Source organism: Electrophorus electricus, chromosome 3, assembly GCF_041902795.1.
Source record: "Electrophorus electricus isolate QZ-2024a chromosome 3, ASM4190279v1, whole genome shotgun sequence".
Taxonomy (NCBI): domain Eukaryota; kingdom Metazoa; phylum Chordata; class Actinopteri; order Gymnotiformes; family Gymnotidae; genus Electrophorus; species Electrophorus electricus.
In genome coordinates, this window is record NC_137499.1 from 6,556,727 (window position 1) to 6,575,231 (window position 18,505).

An 18,505-nucleotide genomic window follows, 5' to 3' on the forward strand; every position below is an offset into this window, starting at 1 on the left:
GAAAGTTTTCCTTTTTTTAAGAAAGAAAGAAAGAAAGAGAAGAAAACAAATTTTCTGAACTTGCCTTTGGCCTGTGTGTGAGAAACCACAATGAAATCCATCACACACACTTACCCAACCACCTTGCGCATGCGTACACACACACGGCTAGAAGCCATGCCCAAAATGACCCAAACAAGCCTAAACAGTATGAGGCTTGGGGGACTAAGCTTCATCTTCGACCGCCCAACGGTGAGCCAAACACTGCTTTGTTTGGACTGCTACGACGAACGCGGTGAACGCAGTCTGATCCAGGAGGTGTCTCCAGCCTGGCAGTTAGTGCGGAGTGTTTATGCTAGCCGGGGAAAAGCCCTGGGTGTATGGGTGTTATTTAAAGAGCTGTAAGCTCATGTCCCGCCACATATGACTGGGAGATGCCAAATCACTTTTTATTTGAGTTTGTGCAAATGCCATAGATTTGGCAACGCATGCTATTATTTTTAAAAGGTGTTCTTAAAACGCACATGGAACCATTGAGAATAGAATAAAGTGGCTGTGTTTGTGTGTGTGCGCGTGTTGTGTGTGTTGTGTGTGTGTGTGTGTGTGTACATGCATGCGTGAGCCGCCTGCCCTGGGTTTGTTTTGAGTTAAGGGCTGGCGTTGTAGAACATGTGGAGAAATGGAGATTCAAATCACTGCACTCAGCAATCCGTCCTGCTTAATAGCATTAGCATGTGTGCTCCATTTGGAGCATCCAGAATCTCTCCCGTCTTGCTTTCATATTCTCCCTCTCTCTCTGTCTCTCTCTCCCCCCCCATTTCCACAAAGCCCTTCACATAAAACACGCTGCCAAACACACCGGCGCACAAAGCCGCCGTGACTCCACTCAGGTCCTGTAGCCCAGGCTTACATAAACACAGGGAAATGACATTACATGAAAACATCACAGACATGTCTTCTTGTCGTCTTGGCGCTGGAGTAGAATGTTTTTATTATTCTCTGTTCAATTATGAAGGAAGCTTCGGACCACATGCTGGTCCAATCAGAAAGGGCATAACTCTCCCTTCAGCGCCGATGCCCTCTGTCTCTCCTCTCACTGACCAGTCTGTAGGGCTGGAGAGCTCAGACAGGCACAAATGTGATGAAAGCTCATGAGCTGATCCCAGAGCTGCTTCTCTACTTTATTTCTCTCTCCCTTAGAAAGAGGAAAGCAAAAGACAAAAGCAGCCAGGCTTTTGGTCTGTCTCTCTGGCGCCATCTACTGGAGGAAAGGAGAAGGGTTTAAGTGGGTGAGAGGAAAACAAAGGAAAGCACAGAACGTGTAGTAGGGTAGATGGAGCCAACCTGGCAACATGCGACACAGGGCCAGTTCTACTGCCCCACCAAGGACAGGGTTCACCTGGACATTTAATGGTGTGGAAAAAGGTTGCCAGATTCAAGATGCTTATTTTCTTGGAAATGAGAAACGAGAACTCACCGTGCCAAAATTCACACACACACACACACACCCACCAACCTCCCCTGTTTCCAAAACAGAGCTCTTGATGTGAGCAACAGAAAATGCCACGATTCACAAGAGTCAAAAATTTAAAGTCACAGAAGATAGAAAGAGTATGAAAAAAAAAATGAGAGCGAGGAGGCTGAGAAAGAATTTTAAAAAGGAGAGAAAATCCCTCAGGGCAGTGAGCACCACATACTGGTGAGGGTGGGACTCAGAGCAGGGCACTTCATGACCATTACTTTCAGAGGGGAAAGGGGAAGTCCTAGACAACTGAAAATCTGACTGCCATGAAACAGCTCATCTGCCATTGATCTGTCTATACACTACCACATACACACAAACAGAATAATGGCTTCATAAAATTGCCCTGAATGCATGTTAACGATCTCTGTCCCAGCATGGCAGCCAGTCTCATCTCTGGACCCTGTGGCCACGGGCCAGCCTCCTTAGCCACATCAGACGCACCAGCCAGCAGCACCGGCCCAGCACCGACCGCTGCTGGGCCGTAATCGTCTACCGCCTTGTCTCTGCCTGACAGGCGCGATCGACTCCGCCGACCTACAGGGGTCTCTTTCGGCTTCTGATGGGACTCTTGCGTTTCCCACTCCAATGGAACGTTGCGTGGGTGGGCACGTGGGAGTCATCTTCAAAACTATGACCATCAGGGCGCAGATGAGCACCGAGGGGACCAAGGGAGATCTTTACGAGGCCTGGCCTCTCTTTCCGACTCTTTCCAGCTGAAAGAGAGTTGCACGACTAGGGACAAAGCTAGACGGCTGCAGAGTATACCACACTATCTGGAAATCTCGGCAAAATTGTTCCGGGGTCGGACGTTGACTGTAGGCCTATTCTGAGTTAATCACTATAATCGGCTGGTCAACTGCAGACAAAAAAAAGAGAGAGAATTTAACAATTGCAACCAGTGCCTTTATTCCAAAAACAAACAAAACATTTTAATACCAGCTGCACCACCATACACAAAAGAAACATCCACTGGGTCCGTTTTGAAGGAAATACCCTTTGTGTGTTAATGGCTAGCGCTTCGTAACATTAAACCGCATTCAATTTAGCAAATGTTATTTCACGTACAAAGCTCATTTCAGTGGATAAATTGCATACTCATCACCGCAGAGTTTCGGTTTAATATGGTGAAAACCGTTAACTGTGGCAGCCAGCATTCCTGCCCATAATTGCCTACATTCCGGCCGAGTAAACTTCCAACCTTGAGCGGGCGTGACCGATCCGTTGACTGCCAAGGTCGGCCGTGTTCCACCAGGAGTGGACGGTCCTGCAGAAGCTCAGCCTGTGAGCGCTGGTGTAGCTGGCGGCGGAGGATTACGGACACCTACCCCCTGACCCCACGCTGCTTTGGCCGTGGAATCCCGCCACTGTCCGACACACTTGTGCTGCCGAACGGCAGACGCCAGGCAGGGCGAGCTTTCAAATCAAACACCACCGCAACGTTTCAGGAAACCAGCAGGGGATTCGGTAGCAATGGAGAGAGACGTCACGGAGAGAGACAGACGGTGAGTCCCTCACGTTCCCCGTCCCCCATCGTGGAGGGACGCTCGGTGAACGGTCGCTCGGTGAACGGTCGCGTTTGTTTGTGCACTCGTTTAGGCGCCTGGTTTTCTCTCGCTTTCGAGCCGAGCAGCCCGTGACCCGAGAAGGCCCAATAGCTCCGAGCAGGAGCCGCTGAAAACAGAGTGACGGCCAAGTCCAACACCGGATCAGCTCCAACCACCAGGAATTTGGGAAGACAGAAATGGCTAATGACAAAATAAGCACAGAGCCTTAAAAGCCCATTTGAGTATCAGATATCACAGAGTATTCTCAGGAAGCCTGAAGCTCTTTCGCAGTCATTCGGCAAACGCGAAATAACATAATTAACAACTTAATCTCCATTAAGCAAACAGTACACCACGTTTCTGGTCACAGCGTTTAATGATTCATAAAATTAAGCCATTTAATGCTTGTGTGCAGGGGATATTTCCACACATTGGATGAAAAACATATGACTGGAATTACTGTCTGGGAAGGAACAAAGCGGATTTGGTGGCTTGGAGTTGGACAGGGAAAGCAGAGGATCGACACTCGTTTATGGCAGAGACAGAGAGCGAGGGAGACCGAGACGGAAATACGGGGACAGAGATGGAGTGAGAGAGACAGACAGAGAGAGAGAGACTGAAAGAGAGGGCGGGGCAGAGACAGGGTTAGAAAAAGAGGGTGGAAGCAGAGAAAAGTGGTGATGAGGGAGAGAGAGCGCGGGGGGGGATGGAGGCAGAGAAAGGTGGGATAGACGGAGGCGGACAGGAGAGAGATATTTGAGTGACCGACGCAATTTTACATGAATGAAAATCAATTATTTCAGAATGGATGGTGGGAGAGAGAAACAGACCAACCAACCAAATACAAGCGCATTAGCAGACCGATGTACAGGCACAGGCGATGCAGCGGAGGCTCAGAGACTGAAGCAGACTTCCTGCCCTGGGCCTCAGATGCAGCGAGCTAATAGAATCACATTCGGCAAAAAGCTCTTACCAATCATAATCAGATTATCGGACCTCTGCAGAACTACTGCGGCAGAAATCCAAACATCACCCAGTAGCAGAGTGCCTGTGAGCATGGACATGCGTGCACATACACAGTGAGGGAAAAACAGGACTGGAGACTCGGACATCAATTCTCGTCACCCTGTTGCATTGTACTGACGGCCTTTAGGCCGCGCACGCAGATGCGGTGACCGGAGGATCACATCTACATACAAACACAGCAAGCGTCTCAGTATCGGACCGATTTAACGACAACCGCAAGAAAGGGAAAGTGGACAGCAAAGCGCTGGCTTCATGTCACGTTTATTTCTCCTTGCCAACACTAGCACACTGTACCTGCAGCGCCGAACTTCGTAAACTTCGCGTGCGCGAAACCTGCCTTGCTTACTCCACCTGTGAACGGCATCGGTGAGGGGCAGAACGCTGACTGAACGGATCTGTTTAACTGTGTGTTTTAAAACCGAAGCACCTGACAACACAGCTCCTTGAACTTCTCTCCCTGAATTCATCTCGTGTTGAAAATGAGTTCAACCAAGGAAAGACACTATAAATATCGCTGGTGACTTCATTTCCTGTGTTCGCTACTTTAACCAGCTGGAAGGATACTGAAATACAATATATAAAGTGGTATGTGGTGCGTTTCTCTCGCTCTCTCTCTCCCTCTCTCTCCTTTCTTCTCCATGCCAGAGCTGTGTGACACGGTCCTGATGAGCAGCGTTTGAATTTGTGGTGTGTGGGTACTTGGGTGCTGCGTGTGATGTGGTGGGGCGGGAGGTCTGCAGCTGATTGGCTGTCTGGTTTGGGTGGCGTCTTCTGGGGGTGCCGCTTGGCCAAGCTGCGGTCAAACGGCCCCTTTCTCTCGGTCATGTGGTTTAAAGACAAATCTTTCTTCCTTTCTCCCAACTCCCCCCATACTCCTCTCCTCTCCTTTCCCTTTGTGCTTTCCCTTCCTTCACCAGCTCTCTCATTAGACAGTTTGTTGGAGGGTCAATTAGCAGAACGCACCACCTTGGTGCGTAATCCACGGCCAAACGACGAAATGACGAATCATTACAAACGGCGAGTTTCTGAGGTCACACAAAAGGTTGCGCACATCCTTCTGGTTGCTGTGAAACCTAACGCAGGACACTAAGCCCCGCCAAAGCCATTACTGAGGAGCGTGCCGCTCCGAGAGTCAGAAAACGACCTGGATACGTTATCGCTCTTCTTGTTCGTAACGGAAGGGGTGGGACCCAAACGGGCCGGGCCTTCTCTCGACAGCCAATCGGGTGAAAGCAGTGAGCAGGCGAAAACATTTGAAGGGACCTGACAGGACCCTACCAAAACCCTGCAGTCATAGCACCGGAGAGCTTTCGGACACGCACGCGTGAAGCGAATCAAAGGGGGTAAACGGAAGTTCATTCCTGACTCTACACAACACAGCTACAGATGTAGGAGTGCACCAACGCCGAGCTCCATAAATTACAGTTAATTGCTCTGGTTGGGGGGTGGGGGGGGGGTTAAGGCCTGGACATGAATCACAAGATTCATACCGTTAGATCTCTGGCCAAGTGCCCCCGCACCGTCTGAAGCTTTTAATCGGACTGTGGGCTCCAGCTGATGTACCTCATCAGACTGCACAGAACTCCAACCCACAATCCCCACCCGCACACACACGTCAGGCACAGTGCCGGTGTCGGAACAACCAACATAAAAGTGCACAGAAATGTATGGACAGACAAAGGCAAAAAACGGAAGGAGGGAGAGAGAGAGGGGAGATTATCTTAGATGCATAATTTACATCTGAGATCACTTCTGACAGCACTGCTTTGTTAGGACACACACACACACACACACACACACACACACACACACACACACACACACACACACACAGTCATCCCCCAGAGAAGCACTTACATTCACTCTCTCTCAATCATTTCACAATTTCTGTCTGTTTTTAGGTCAAATGTAAAGGTAATTTTTTTATTCCTTCAAACATGTGCAGACAGGCTGGGATGAAACAAGCATTCTTCCGAATGTCCTTAGATAACCACCGTTACCAGGGCAACAGGCCCATTCAGATTATAAATTTGAATATTTCTCGGCGGCTCGACCCCAGCCGGTCTCCATCTGGGGAGGTCTTGATGCCTCGCCCTCCAGAGAGGGTGGAGTCGCGTTTGCCCCGTCACACCAAAGGTCAGCATGGACATTCAAGGACAACAGGACACGGCTCAGGAGTCCACACACAGGTGGACTCACGTCAAAGCTCCCGGCCGGAAGATCTCCGCCTACGTCACCTTCGGCAAGACCAGTTATCGTACCAAGCGCTTGGGCGAGGAAATGCACAGAAAAATGAGAGACCGGGCATGTGACCGAAATTACAGAGAGCACTGACATTGAAGTGGTGAAGCGGAACGGCAAACATTTTTGGCGTCTGACGAGCGCCGGCGGAGGGGACGACCACGAAAGCAAAACAAACCGAGAGCAGATACTTTAGAAAGGAACAGAAGAGTAGTAGGTGCCAGTTCTCCAGCCACTGAACCTTAGCTTGGGCTGCTCCCCTGCACACGGGTGGGTGGGGTTAGGAAGCGGCAAACGCTGATCTGGGATCAGCCGGTGACCGGGGGCACCTACCCAGAACGTTGCCTGCTGGTACCTCATCCAGCTCCTCCAGCTCACGGCCCATCAGAAGGTAGAGGCGCTCCAGGGTGCAGCTGGCCATGTGGGGCACAGAGGGAGGGGCGTCGTCCGGGAAACAGCCGCGTGGCAACTGGCGGAGTGGATGGAGGGAGGGAGGGATAAAATAAAGAAAAAGAAAAAAGATTAAGCCACCCAAATCCACAGGCAAAAAAGAGGTACACAGACAAGCAGCCAAGACGATGGTCTTCACAAAGCTCGCTTGTGTGTGCCCTACAAAACCCTACAAAGTTCAGAGAATTAACCATCAGAGGACAAACTTTAAGAACTGGCCTGAGATCAGCAGTAGCAATACCAACATGAAGGAACTTTTTCTCTTTACAGGTCTACCACACGATGCATCTCCAGAGCGTCTGGGTCTTCACACCACATTAACCCCGAACATAGGGAGGAGCTTTCAGGATGGATGGGGGTTTGTTTGGGTTTTTAACGACTGCCATTTCTAAAAGTTACTAAGCGGGTCAGGGTGTTGGGGTCTGGATACATAAACGGTCCTCGCGTTTACATCGGGCCTGTTCTCCCTGCTGAAGTTCTAGGGTCCAGACCCAAGGCCACCCCTCCACCCATCTGTCAGTACAGCCACGTGAGTAATACTAAAAGGCTTTGATTGGTTAACATTAGGATACGTCTAGAAGTGCCTGAAAGTGCTTTGTTGTAATGGGGTTTGTCTAAAACCATCACAAAAAGGCATCGCAGAATAAATATTTAACAGAAGGCATCACTTTATTAATATTTAACAAAAGGCATCAGTGTATTACTATTTCTCCCGCCCATAACAAAATGACTTACTGGAGAAGATATGAATTATGCCAGTGAGCTCATGCCAAGTGCTAGATGGTTTAATTAGCATGAAAGCTCAGTATTAGCATGGGAGAGCGCTCACCGTGGCGAGGGCGGGGTCATATTTGGGGCCAAGCACGAACACCTTCCGCCCCCGACGTGCCACGCCGCTGTAGACCCGTGCAAACGCCACAAAGTGCTCTCTCCGCGGCCCCTCCACCGACGCCTTCGCTGCCAGAGCCTCAGTCTGAGCGCACAGCGCATCGGCGTCTGCAGGCGCACACACACACACACACACACACACACACACACACACACACACACACACACACACACACACACACAGTGAAGATAAAGTCCACGTATAAGCCATAACGCTATAAGCTGAATGTAGTTCCTTATTTAGTCTAGGTGAGCAGGGTAGAATGGGAACGAACAGACACACACACACTCACGCTCTAAACAGAATTCGCTCCTTGCCTGGACCGGTGTCATTGGCTGTGACTGCTGTCTGACCACTCCCACCAATGGCTGTCTCGGTGCTTTCGGAGCTCTGATTGGCTGCTTGTCTCTCGGCGTGCCTCTGTCGGGCCAGCTCCCGGCGCTGGGAAAGCTCCTCCTGAGTCAAAGGCCTGCAAGGCAAAACATTTACATTCATGGCATTTAGCCGACGCTTTTATCCAAAGCTACTTACAATTGAGCCCAACAGTGGCAACTTGGCAGTGGTGGGGCTTGAACCAGCAACCTTTCGATTACAAGTCAAGTACCTTAACCGCTGTAAAACTATATTACCCACTAACCACCTGGATCAGGCTTGGAAAACCCACAGAACACTCCACCAACAGCAGCACCACCTGCACCACTGCTGACGTATTTACCTCCATGCTGTTCTCACTCTCAGCCAATATGCCAACTTACCTTTCTGTACTGTATAACCACCAGCCGTTCTGTGGGTGGACTAATTTATTAAAGCGTGTTGGAAAAAGCGGAAAAGGTCAGGTTACAAAATCCTGCTTTTGTGTGGGCACACGACAGCAGGAATTTTAACAAGTGTACGCCATTAGGTGGAAATTCTGCATTGATGATCGAACCGAAAGGCACAGGAGCGAACCTCCAAGTCGTTATGGTGTAAAATAACAGTCGTAAGGGAGAGCGGCCAAAAAACAGCAGCGTAAGCAATTTTGGATTGGCCCTGGTTTTTTCAAAAAAAAAAAAAAAAAAGGGTTAGGTGGAGGTGAATTAATTAGGACATTTTTGCTATGGGCTTTGCTTAGGAAACAATCGAGCAAAGGACCAGCCAGTAGAGCCAGTCACCAAAACATATGCAAGGCTACTTGGGAGGTTAAGCACACTACACACAGGGTGCTGCCGCAGTCTGGCTGGACAGCAGACCTCCCTGCCTGAAGCCTGGACTTAACAGCGTCTTACAGCACAGAATGTGAGTATTTATGTGAGTGTTAACCGTTGTATGGCTTAGGAGTTTACACGTATATAAACACGCGCCTACGGCCCACGGTCTTTCTGTGCCAGTCGGCGCCACGAACGCCGTCCCCTGCTACCGCAGCGGCGGGTGGCAGCGCTTCTGGCCTCCTGCCATTGGACGGGAGCAAATGCCTGTGTCCAATGAGTGCACAGGAGGAACCTCCATTTAGCAACGCTCCGCTTCGCAGCCCTGTTTCTACGCGAGCGGGGGCCGGGGTTGAGACGCTGACCGGCGGGCCTTCGTGCCAGACCAGAAACGCGATCTTGAGGAGGGATCTGCCGTGCAGCAGAGGACGGTGGAGGGCGGAGAGAACCTAGGGTTCTCTGACGAGAGGGAGACCGTGGCTGCCAGAGCTCAGGTGGGGCGGCGCTGATGAAGCTCTGGAGTGGCGGTGGAGGTTTATGACCTGCACCTGGACTGCGTCCCCCGCGTGTGAATGATGCCAGCCATGGAGAGGCGAGAAAAACCATTTTGACAGCAACAACAAAAAAAAAAAAAAAAAGTAAGTGTTGTTGAGCATGAGGTGTTCAGTAACGGCACAGCTAGCATACACTACAACCTGTTTTATACCAATAACTGGTTACACTCAGCCATACACACACACACTGTCCTGTTCTCCTGTTCCTCACTTCTCATCTCCTCTAGCGCATGACTACACTAGCACCCCCCTTGGCCTTAAAATGTGGCTTATTCATAATAGTTTTGTTGTTGTTGTTTTGTATACAAACATGGACACTGCAGTCGTGAAGTGATGGACACGGACTTGTATACTGGTTTTAAACCCGTCCGTGAATCAGAGATCAATGGTTTGGCACACTGGTTTTATGATGGCCAATATTTTACACCTTAAGTGCAAGTCACTGGTATGGGACATTGATGCTGGGAATTCTGAAAACTAGACATTTTATCAACTATTAATTTTTATGACCTCTTGCTCTGAGCTAGATGATCCAAAATTAAAGGTTCTGATTTGGTCTTGTAATAAATATGTGACTGAACTCCATCATGTCTCTTCAGAAATGTTTTGTACACAGAGCCATTTCTAATCAGAGCACGGTTCATGGTGCAGTGATGGCAGAGGACGTTTTCCAGGTGTGCTTGTGCGTCGGGTAAAGACAGACGTGGCAATTTCTGCCTGTCGACTGCTTTGTGCCATTACTAAAAAACCTGCAGCTCCATTAGCCAATCAGACACAAGAACACAGAAGTGCCCAGCCGTGAGGAAAAGCGCAAAAGGTTGACACTCCCACGCACTGACTCTCTCTCTCTCACACACACACACACAGACACACACAATCATCACTATGGCAACCCCACAGCTGACGCAACATGGTCGTCTCGCAGGTTCCCAGAGAGTTCATTCAGCTGGCTTGGGGGGGGGGGGGGGAGACCTCTCGCCAGTCGACCTGATTTGCAAATGCTGCACTGATCCGTTCGCTCACACTAGCTGAAGAATTCCACAATCCCACCGCTGCCTCTTTCTCGGAAAGGCTTTAACTCCGCACTCTGACTGGATGAATTCTGCATGCAGTAGGTGCACGGAGCAGGGGTTAGGAAGGGAGCGGGCCGGACATTTGGCGAACGCGCCGACCCAAGGGGCCGCGCACGCTTTCCCTGTCCACCACGATCTGCGTTTGTCAAGCAGAGTGCCATGGCTCAGTACAAAACCGTCGGAGACGCGCGGAGTGACATGTCGGGGGGGGGGGGGGGGGTTGGGGGGGACGACGACGACACACGGCGGGTCCAATATCTCCGGCTGGGCTGAACGCAGAATTCCCTCGCAGACCGAAAGTTTCCCCGAGAAACGACTCTTTGAAGATCGAGTACGTTTCGAGAGGCTTGATTTTTCGAAAGGTCCTTCCTCAAGGAACGGCACGCGTGGATGAACCTAAGGGACCTGCTCTACTGCAACAGTCTTGGAGGGCTTCTCTCTGAATACTGTCCTTCTACTCCTTTTACTGTCTTAGAACTCTTCCTTCATGTTGTGTGCGAAATCCACTATAACCCTCTCCATTTAGGCATTGCCAGTTCCCGTTTCATGGTCTTGCCCAACTGCGTAACAGCTACCGCACCGAGAAGACAAGGGCTAAAACCTGCCCGCGCTGAGAAAAGTCAAACAAACAAGTGCAGTCCCCCCCTTAAATGCTTTTGGGCCAATGCCGACCGGTGGATTCTGGCTCAAACCTTCCTGGCCACAGAGCAAAGCTCTGACTGTGGGCAAAACTGTGGGACCCCTTAATTAAACACTAAAATGGCAAAATCTTCTCTTTCAATGTCGGGTTGTAAGAAGTGCCACGCTCATGAACCGAGCTTTATAACGGGATCGATCCTCCCTCCTGACCCCTAGCAAGCACTTACAGAAAGGCGAAAGGAACCCAGAGAAGGGTGTGGGGGAGGCGAGTCCCTGCTGATGAAGCGTCCTCCAATCCCTGCTGAGTCACGCAGCTCGAGTGACAGAGGCTGCAATGTGCCAAGACCCAGGCTCGGTATGAAAGAGTGACGTGTTGGGAGGGGACATGTGACGGGGCAAATTTCTAAGTGTGTGTGTGTGTGTGTGTGTGTGTGTGTGTGTGTGTGTGTGTGTGTGTGTGTGTGTGTATGTGAGAGAGAGAGAGAGAGAGAAAGGAGAAAACTCAACATGACATGACTTTCAAACGTTGTCTGAGCTCTCGCACGGACCATTACGATGAGAAGGTACAAGAAAAAGCATCCACAGAAGAGTCACACACACACACTTATGGCAGAGGACAAACCGATAAAATTCTAAGTTAACTATAAATCTTTAGATCATCCAGTAAAGCCAAACATAAGATTTCGAGTCTGAATCTCCAGTAAAGCCGAGTTTTCCAAATGCAAATCATCTGGGTTACTTCCACCAGAGAGCAGCTGGCTTCCATTCGCACACCACCGTTGTGTGTGTGGGGCTAATCACGCTTCCCTTGTCAGGCAAACGGGGGATGGCCTTCATTAGCTGTATCCTGCATCCAGTCGGGAAACTACACGGGAGCCGTGCAGCGCCTCCTCGTTCAGGACACATGCTCCGCAGGCCTCGCTACTAAAACAAGACCGAGAGCCGTAATGGCCGCCAAGCCTCCTCCCAGTTTCCTGTGGCCATCTGCTTCTAATGGTTAACCGTTGGTCTACTCGTGCTTTCAAGTCTGCTCCCCCCATCCCCCAATCCAATCCCACACACACCGCCACATCCCACCCATCTCCCCCACCCAATTCTGGCAGTTGAACAACATTAGCCTGTTGAAGTGCAGGCCAACCAGGATCAAGACAACGATATTGGCTAGAGGGAGATTATTTCAAAGGGTGGACTGTGTGTGTGTGATGTCCCAAAAGAAAAAGGTCCGCACAGCTGCATACATACATCGCACGCCTGCATGATAACCACTAAGCACAGCCGATTTTTTATTTCTTTTTTGACGATGAAAAGGAGGCTAAATGGATTGAACTCCTACGTGCACACGAGAAGACTGACTGACGTGTGTTTTTAAAATTTTATGAGTGAGCGTGCGTGCGTGCGCTTTTATGTGGACTCAAGTTCTCGTGGAAACAAAGATGCACACTACCACTCTGCTCCAGAATGGCAACAAGAGCGCACGCTTCGTTAAGGTTGAGCAGAGGGGCGGGGCAGACATGCAGGAGCTGCACCCATTGGTCCAAGCCAGCCCACGGGGTGCGTCTGCTCTCGGGTCAAACCGGGAGCGAAGAAGCTTCTGCACTAGCGGTGACCTTCCCCACATCGCCATCTAGTGTGCGTACTGAGGAGTTTCTTCCAGTGCCCTCAGTGCCAAGGACCTCATGTTCCTGGAGTGGTGCTGGAAATCAACACGAGGGTGGGTTTTTAGTGGCCCTATCCCAATCAAATCCTCCGCCCTATCCCAATCAAAACCTGTTGGTAGGAAATTGTACAGGTGCTCAGGTTTAAAGAACACCAGGCCCTGCCCTCCAGAAAACAAGCCCCAGGTGTCAAGGCGTGAACCTGTCTGAACTGGGCAGAACTCTGACATGACTTGGACCAGCTCTAGAGTTGGTTTAGCCAGGGAGGACGCAAGAATGGCTACAGATAGATGCCACACAGCTTCAGGTTCAAGCACATGGCAGAGGCAGTGGTAAATAATAACAAAAACAGGAGTGACACTATGAGGGACAAGGCACTAACACAGCGAGGGGTGACACCATGATGCAGCGATGCGACTTCCAAACCTACCTACACACCTAGACATCTGTCTCTCATACAAAGCTTTCTTTGTTCAGAGAGGAAACGCTTGTTTCGAACATAATAGACTGGATTAAAGTAGCCTCAGGGTAGTCTAGAAAGCTCACTTGTCTTTGTTAAGGTTAAAATACACTGCAAGAAAGGCACAACAGCAAGGTTATTGCACAGCGGCGGGCGTTAAGAGAACAGGACACGGCGCGGTAAATGCCCAAGGCTTCGAGGCAATGAGGCCCAAAAACGAAGCGAAAACACCAAGTCACCGCTAGAGTAAAAGTAATATTTAATAAAACACAAGGGTGCTTTCACTGGGACATACCAACATGAGAGAGAGAGAGAGAGAGAGAGAGAGAGAGAGAGAGAGAAGGGGCAGGACAGTGGGACAGCGCAGGGTCTTACAGTTAGAGGTCATGAGGGGTCACGCTAGCCTGAACCTGCGCCATGGTCACAGCACTGACATCATGATCACAGCATCCACTGGCACCATAATTTCTGGCAAAACATTCATTCATCCCAGTGGTTCAGGAAGACAAGGTGTTCTCTCCTTCTCTTTCAACACACACACAGATGACAGCATGGTGCATTACTGATTTATGGCATGGCTGGATCACTGTTTGGCCAGGGACCATTAGGCCAAATTTGTTGAATCTACTGGCTGAGAGACCTTCAGCCTCTCTCTCACACACACACACACACACACAGAGTAATATACAGGCCCCAGGTGCTCCTGCCTGCACGTCCCTGTGATTAGGGGCCACTCTGAAAGGTCCAGACGACTGTCACACACAGGCCCACCCCAAGGTAGACGCCGGCGGCTCACACACCTCTGCTTGTTCTCAGGGAGGGCCCTGGAGTCCACAGCGAACATCTTCGACACAAATATGATGACCGGGGCCTCATCTTCACTCGCACACTCCAAGAATGCTGAAAAGACAGGAAGCAGGGGAATGAGGGAGTCGCATGACACGGCACTTTAACCCTGACTTCAACCTCAACCTCCAGTTTCAGGCAGGCAATGTGGGAGACCATTCGTTTCATCTGAGGTCATTTCACGGGCTTCCATGAGGTGGAAAATAAAGTATGCACACACACAAAAAAAAACAAAACCATCCAAGAAAAACCACCCAAAAAACCAACACTCCGTAGAGGAGTGAAAAAGGCAAAAGCTTCTCTTTTTCTCCTCGGTGTCCTGAGGAAGGGACCCGTGAGAGGGGACACGTCCAGTAACCAGCCACGGCACGCGGTGGCATCGGCAGCGGGATAAAGATGAGATTTGCAAGATGCAGACTGGGAGCCTGAGGGCCAGGAGGAGACGCGACGGGCATGAGGCACGTGGAGCTGCGCATCAAAGGGTCTAGAGTCTGCAAGGTTTTTTGGATTTTTTATGCCGTGTGGCTTAAGATTTTGATAACCAACTGTATCACTAAAAACCGTGTTCATTCAAGGGTAAAGCAAATGAAATGAATAAAGCAACAACAAACTCGATTTAGTGGTGGTGACCAAGTTCTGACAACGAGTTCATTTGAGGCTGAGAAAACAAGCAGCAGCTAGTTTGCCTTGGCACTTGCCTGTATAAATGTGTGTGTGGAGCTACAGGCAAAGAAAGGGGGGGGAGAGCGAGAGAGAGGCAAGAACAAAACTAAAAGTGAAGAAAATCCAGGCCTCAGAAGGCCCTGATTGGGAAGATTAAAAAAACAAACAAACAACAACAACAACAAAAAATCGGCGCTCAGCTGCGCTAGTGAACCGGAACGCACCAGCAACAAAGGGGAAGGGACACCACCGTGACACTGCGGAAATGAAGTCTGGGCGACGAATTAAAAAAACCAACACTTTTTTTATTAAAAAAAAAAAAAAAAAAAAAAAAAAAAGGAGAGAGAGAAATGGATGAGGACGGAAGAGCGACGCGCGTAAACATGACTGCAGAGCAGTCAGTGAGGCCCACATGTTGAGGGCGGCGAGAAAGTCACCTCAGAGAAACGAAACCAACGCTTGACCCGAGCTTCGCACCACAGAACGAGGACATGGGGAAAAGGTTTCGTTTTTTTCGTTTTTTCGCCCAGCGGGTTCCCATCAAACCTGACGTTTGAATGTCTTGGCACTGGCTGGGACTCTCTCGCACAGGACCGCTGAACTGAGGGAAGGTACTTCCTCAGGGAAGTCAGAAAGGGCTGAACCAAGAGGCTTTAGGAAGCTCCGTTACCCCCATTTGTGCGGCTTGGGAAGCGATCGGCAGTCTCAAGCCATCGGGACCGCTTTATTTGACACCAATACGAACATTAAACCAATTTTAGGCTGTTGCATCTTTCTAAAATTCTAGCTGTAACCACATGACCCGCATTACATGTGAAACTGTTACACGTGAAGCGCTCTTTTAAAAAAAGTAGACCATGTCATAAATGCGGCTAAACGATAAGATGTGACAAGTCCCCTTGTCCCCCCCCTCACCTTTTTTCAGCTGCTGGGTTTCCTCCGGCAGCGAGTCGAACCGGCGTGCGCCCACGCTCATCAGAGCCTCCACCCTCTCCGCGGCAATGTCGGTCGGCGCCGGCAGCTTCTCGCACACCATTGCTGGGAGGCGCGGCTAAGGCCAAAAAGCTCCTCCACGAACCTATGTAGCCCCCCCCGCGTCCGCCCATTCCTCCTGCCAACTGCTCCGCCCCCTGCCTGGCACCCCACTACGAAACCACCAATACCACCTCCCCCCAAACAGCACACAGGCTGGCGCTTCCCACAAACCTGCTATAGATAGCAGGCGGGCCACCACGAATGGACTGGACAGGTCTGATTAGTAACGGAAGCCCGTCATTATGAGAGTGGCAATGTTGCAAAGCACCTGCTGGTGCTGCCTCTCTCTGCAGTGATGGAGATTGTTAATTACAAACGGCTACTGCACACCCTCCCCCATCGGTGAGCCAGGTGCGGAAGGGGCGGGGCCATGCGCCATCCAGAAGTCGTCCTCGTGGAAACTTTCTGCGTGATGAAATCTGATATAAGCAACCAAACTGTCAGATGAAATCTCCAGAGCTCCTGAATGAAATTTAGTCAGAAATTGCATAACGTAGGACGCATGCTCAATCTCTGACAAGTAACTAACCCGTCACCTCCGTCAGGTAACTATGTGGGCGTGAGCTAGGCGGGGAGGTGGGGGGGCGGATTTTGGCAAAGGGCTTCTCTACAGTGCCCCCGTATGGTGAAGAGGATACAGAGCACCGTTTGGGACAAGGGCAACCATTGGCTACAGATGGCACTCAGGAGCACTTTGGGGTCGGCGTGTCGGAGGTCACGTGCCATGACCTTTATGCCCAAAGAGGTCACCATCTTGTCCACCTTTTCTTTGTCTCTGGAAGCATCAGAAATGCTGGTTACTTTCTGGTGCACCATTACATCCGGACGTTTACACTGTAAACTTTTAGGTGGTTTGGGTTCAGGCAAAGCTAAAAACAGGGTCATTGCTAAATATAAATATAGAATTTTAACAGGATGGTATCAGGAAACCAGTGGAGAATTACGTTTGTGTCAGATTAGTTACCTTCTGGTGACCACAGCATCATATAAACTCCAGATATTGTCCAGGACCAGCTGAACAAACAGAGGCTTCTTTCCTTTCGACTATGACAGAGAGTGAGAGAGAGAGAGAGAGATAGAAAGACAGAGAGAGACAGACAGTGACCATCAGAGTTTGAAGAAAGATTAGAACTTTTCCCACTACAAAAATCTAAATTGCCTACACAACCTTCTTCATGCTAAACTAAGATTGCACGCGGCACGTGCCCCTGACTGGCTGTGAGCGGCATCTGTGGGAGCTTGTTAATGCGCTCAGGGGCTTTTTGCAAGCGGCCGCAGATGACGGAATGAGGTCTGCCTCCAACGCGCGGCCCACTTACTCCTCTCGTCCGAGCTGCTCCGTGCCTGGCAGGGCTTCCGGACAGACACCCCTGACTGGAGGTCGCGTCTCCTGTCTGCATAATGATAGGTCCCGTCTCAGTGGACGGCCCACGGCAGGAACGAGCGGGACGATCGATTGGTCTGGGAAGAGACGACGGCCAGTGCGTGCGTTCCAAGGAGCGGCGAGGGTCGAGAAGGATCATGGCCCAGGGCCCGGAGCCCGCAGTCCGGCCTGCCATGAACCCCCCGCACCGTCTGCAATCCCGCTGGGACTTACGGCTGGGGCGGCAGAGTTCCTCTGCTTCTGGGCGGTTTGATTGCACCCATGATCCATTAGGCTTTCTTGCCCATTGAGAGCGCATGCACACACAAGCTTTCTGTGCTACCCTATTTACAGCCTGCGACAGGATAAACGACCCAATTAAGGTATCAGCAGAGCACCCCCCCCCCCAGCTGGTGGGGACATCCCCAGAGCTGCAGATTCATTTGAGGACAGAAATATAATTAAGGTAACTGACCAAACCTCTGCTCCTCAGAGCTCACAGACAGGCACGTTATTGTGACTTTAAGCCTTAAACGGCACTTCAGTGACGTTCTTGTTAGCGGTATAAAACAGCGGCTAACGAGGTTGTCAGAGGTGAAATGAGGGAACAGGAACGCCACGAATGTCCTCATCGTTTACGGGGCGAGTTAACGCAGATGCTCAGCCAAGCGCTGAGCGCTGTATCCGGCTCTATTGTGTCTGGTTCATTTAGCTGTGGAGAGAAACACACTACAGCATCTCTGCGTGCGTGTGCATGCATGTGTGGTGCATGTCCTCTCAAGGCTCCACAGTGCAACTTTAGGAGAGAAAGTGTTGGCCATTAGCATAGCAGAGTCTGGGCAACAGCATGTGCGAGTGTCCTAAATGGCACTTGAAAGGCAGGACGGCTAAATGGAAGAGCCATGCTGTCACAACACACTTTAGTGCACTCATCCCTCACCGCTCCCCACCCACCCACACACACGAAGTGAAAGAGCTAAAAACTGCAGCCTCTCTGTAGCAACACTCCAAACTAGACTGATGAAGCTATAAATTTAATTACAGAGCCACTGTAGTTTAGGAATTCTGCTTTCATTTATTTTGGCTGCACTTACATAAGAGTTCACCTTTGTAAATATATGTAAAAAAAATAATATTTTAGTTTTCTGGTCATCGACCCAGGGGCACGGCTCAACCTAGTGCTGTACTTGGGCTAGTGTCGTAGTCAAGACCACTTAGGCCGAGTCAATACCAGGACTCTTAGTAGCCGAGTCTGAGTCAAGACCAGCAAACAAGACTGAGACCAGATTAAGACCCCCCCCCTTTAAATTGAAAGAAAAACAATTTGTAATTGATTACATTATCATTCATTATACACGATATATATTAATAATGTTATA

At 50.2% G+C, this 18,505-nt stretch overlaps 1 protein-coding gene across 7 annotated transcripts in view; it reads right to left on the bottom strand.

Annotated features, from left to right (window-relative positions):
• efl1 (elongation factor like GTPase 1) overlaps positions 1–18,505 on the bottom strand; it is a 62,185-nt gene that overhangs the window by 38,508 nt on the left and 5,172 nt on the right. For all 7 annotated transcript variants that reach the window (XM_081710055.1, XM_081710052.1, XM_035526914.2 and 4 more), the window contains exons 9-15: positions 16,728–16,807; positions 16,402–16,538; positions 15,644–15,766; positions 14,020–14,119; positions 7,972–8,123; positions 7,595–7,761; positions 6,649–6,784 (exon numbers count right to left, since the gene is read on the bottom strand). In XM_081710055.1, the coding sequence (XP_081566181.1) occupies positions 6,649–6,784; positions 7,595–7,761; positions 7,972–8,123; positions 14,020–14,119; positions 15,644–15,766; positions 16,402–16,538; positions 16,728–16,807 (895 nt within the window). The remainder of the gene's footprint in view (positions 1–6,648; positions 6,785–7,594; positions 7,762–7,971; positions 8,124–14,019; positions 14,120–15,643; positions 15,767–16,401; positions 16,539–16,727; positions 16,808–18,505) is intronic.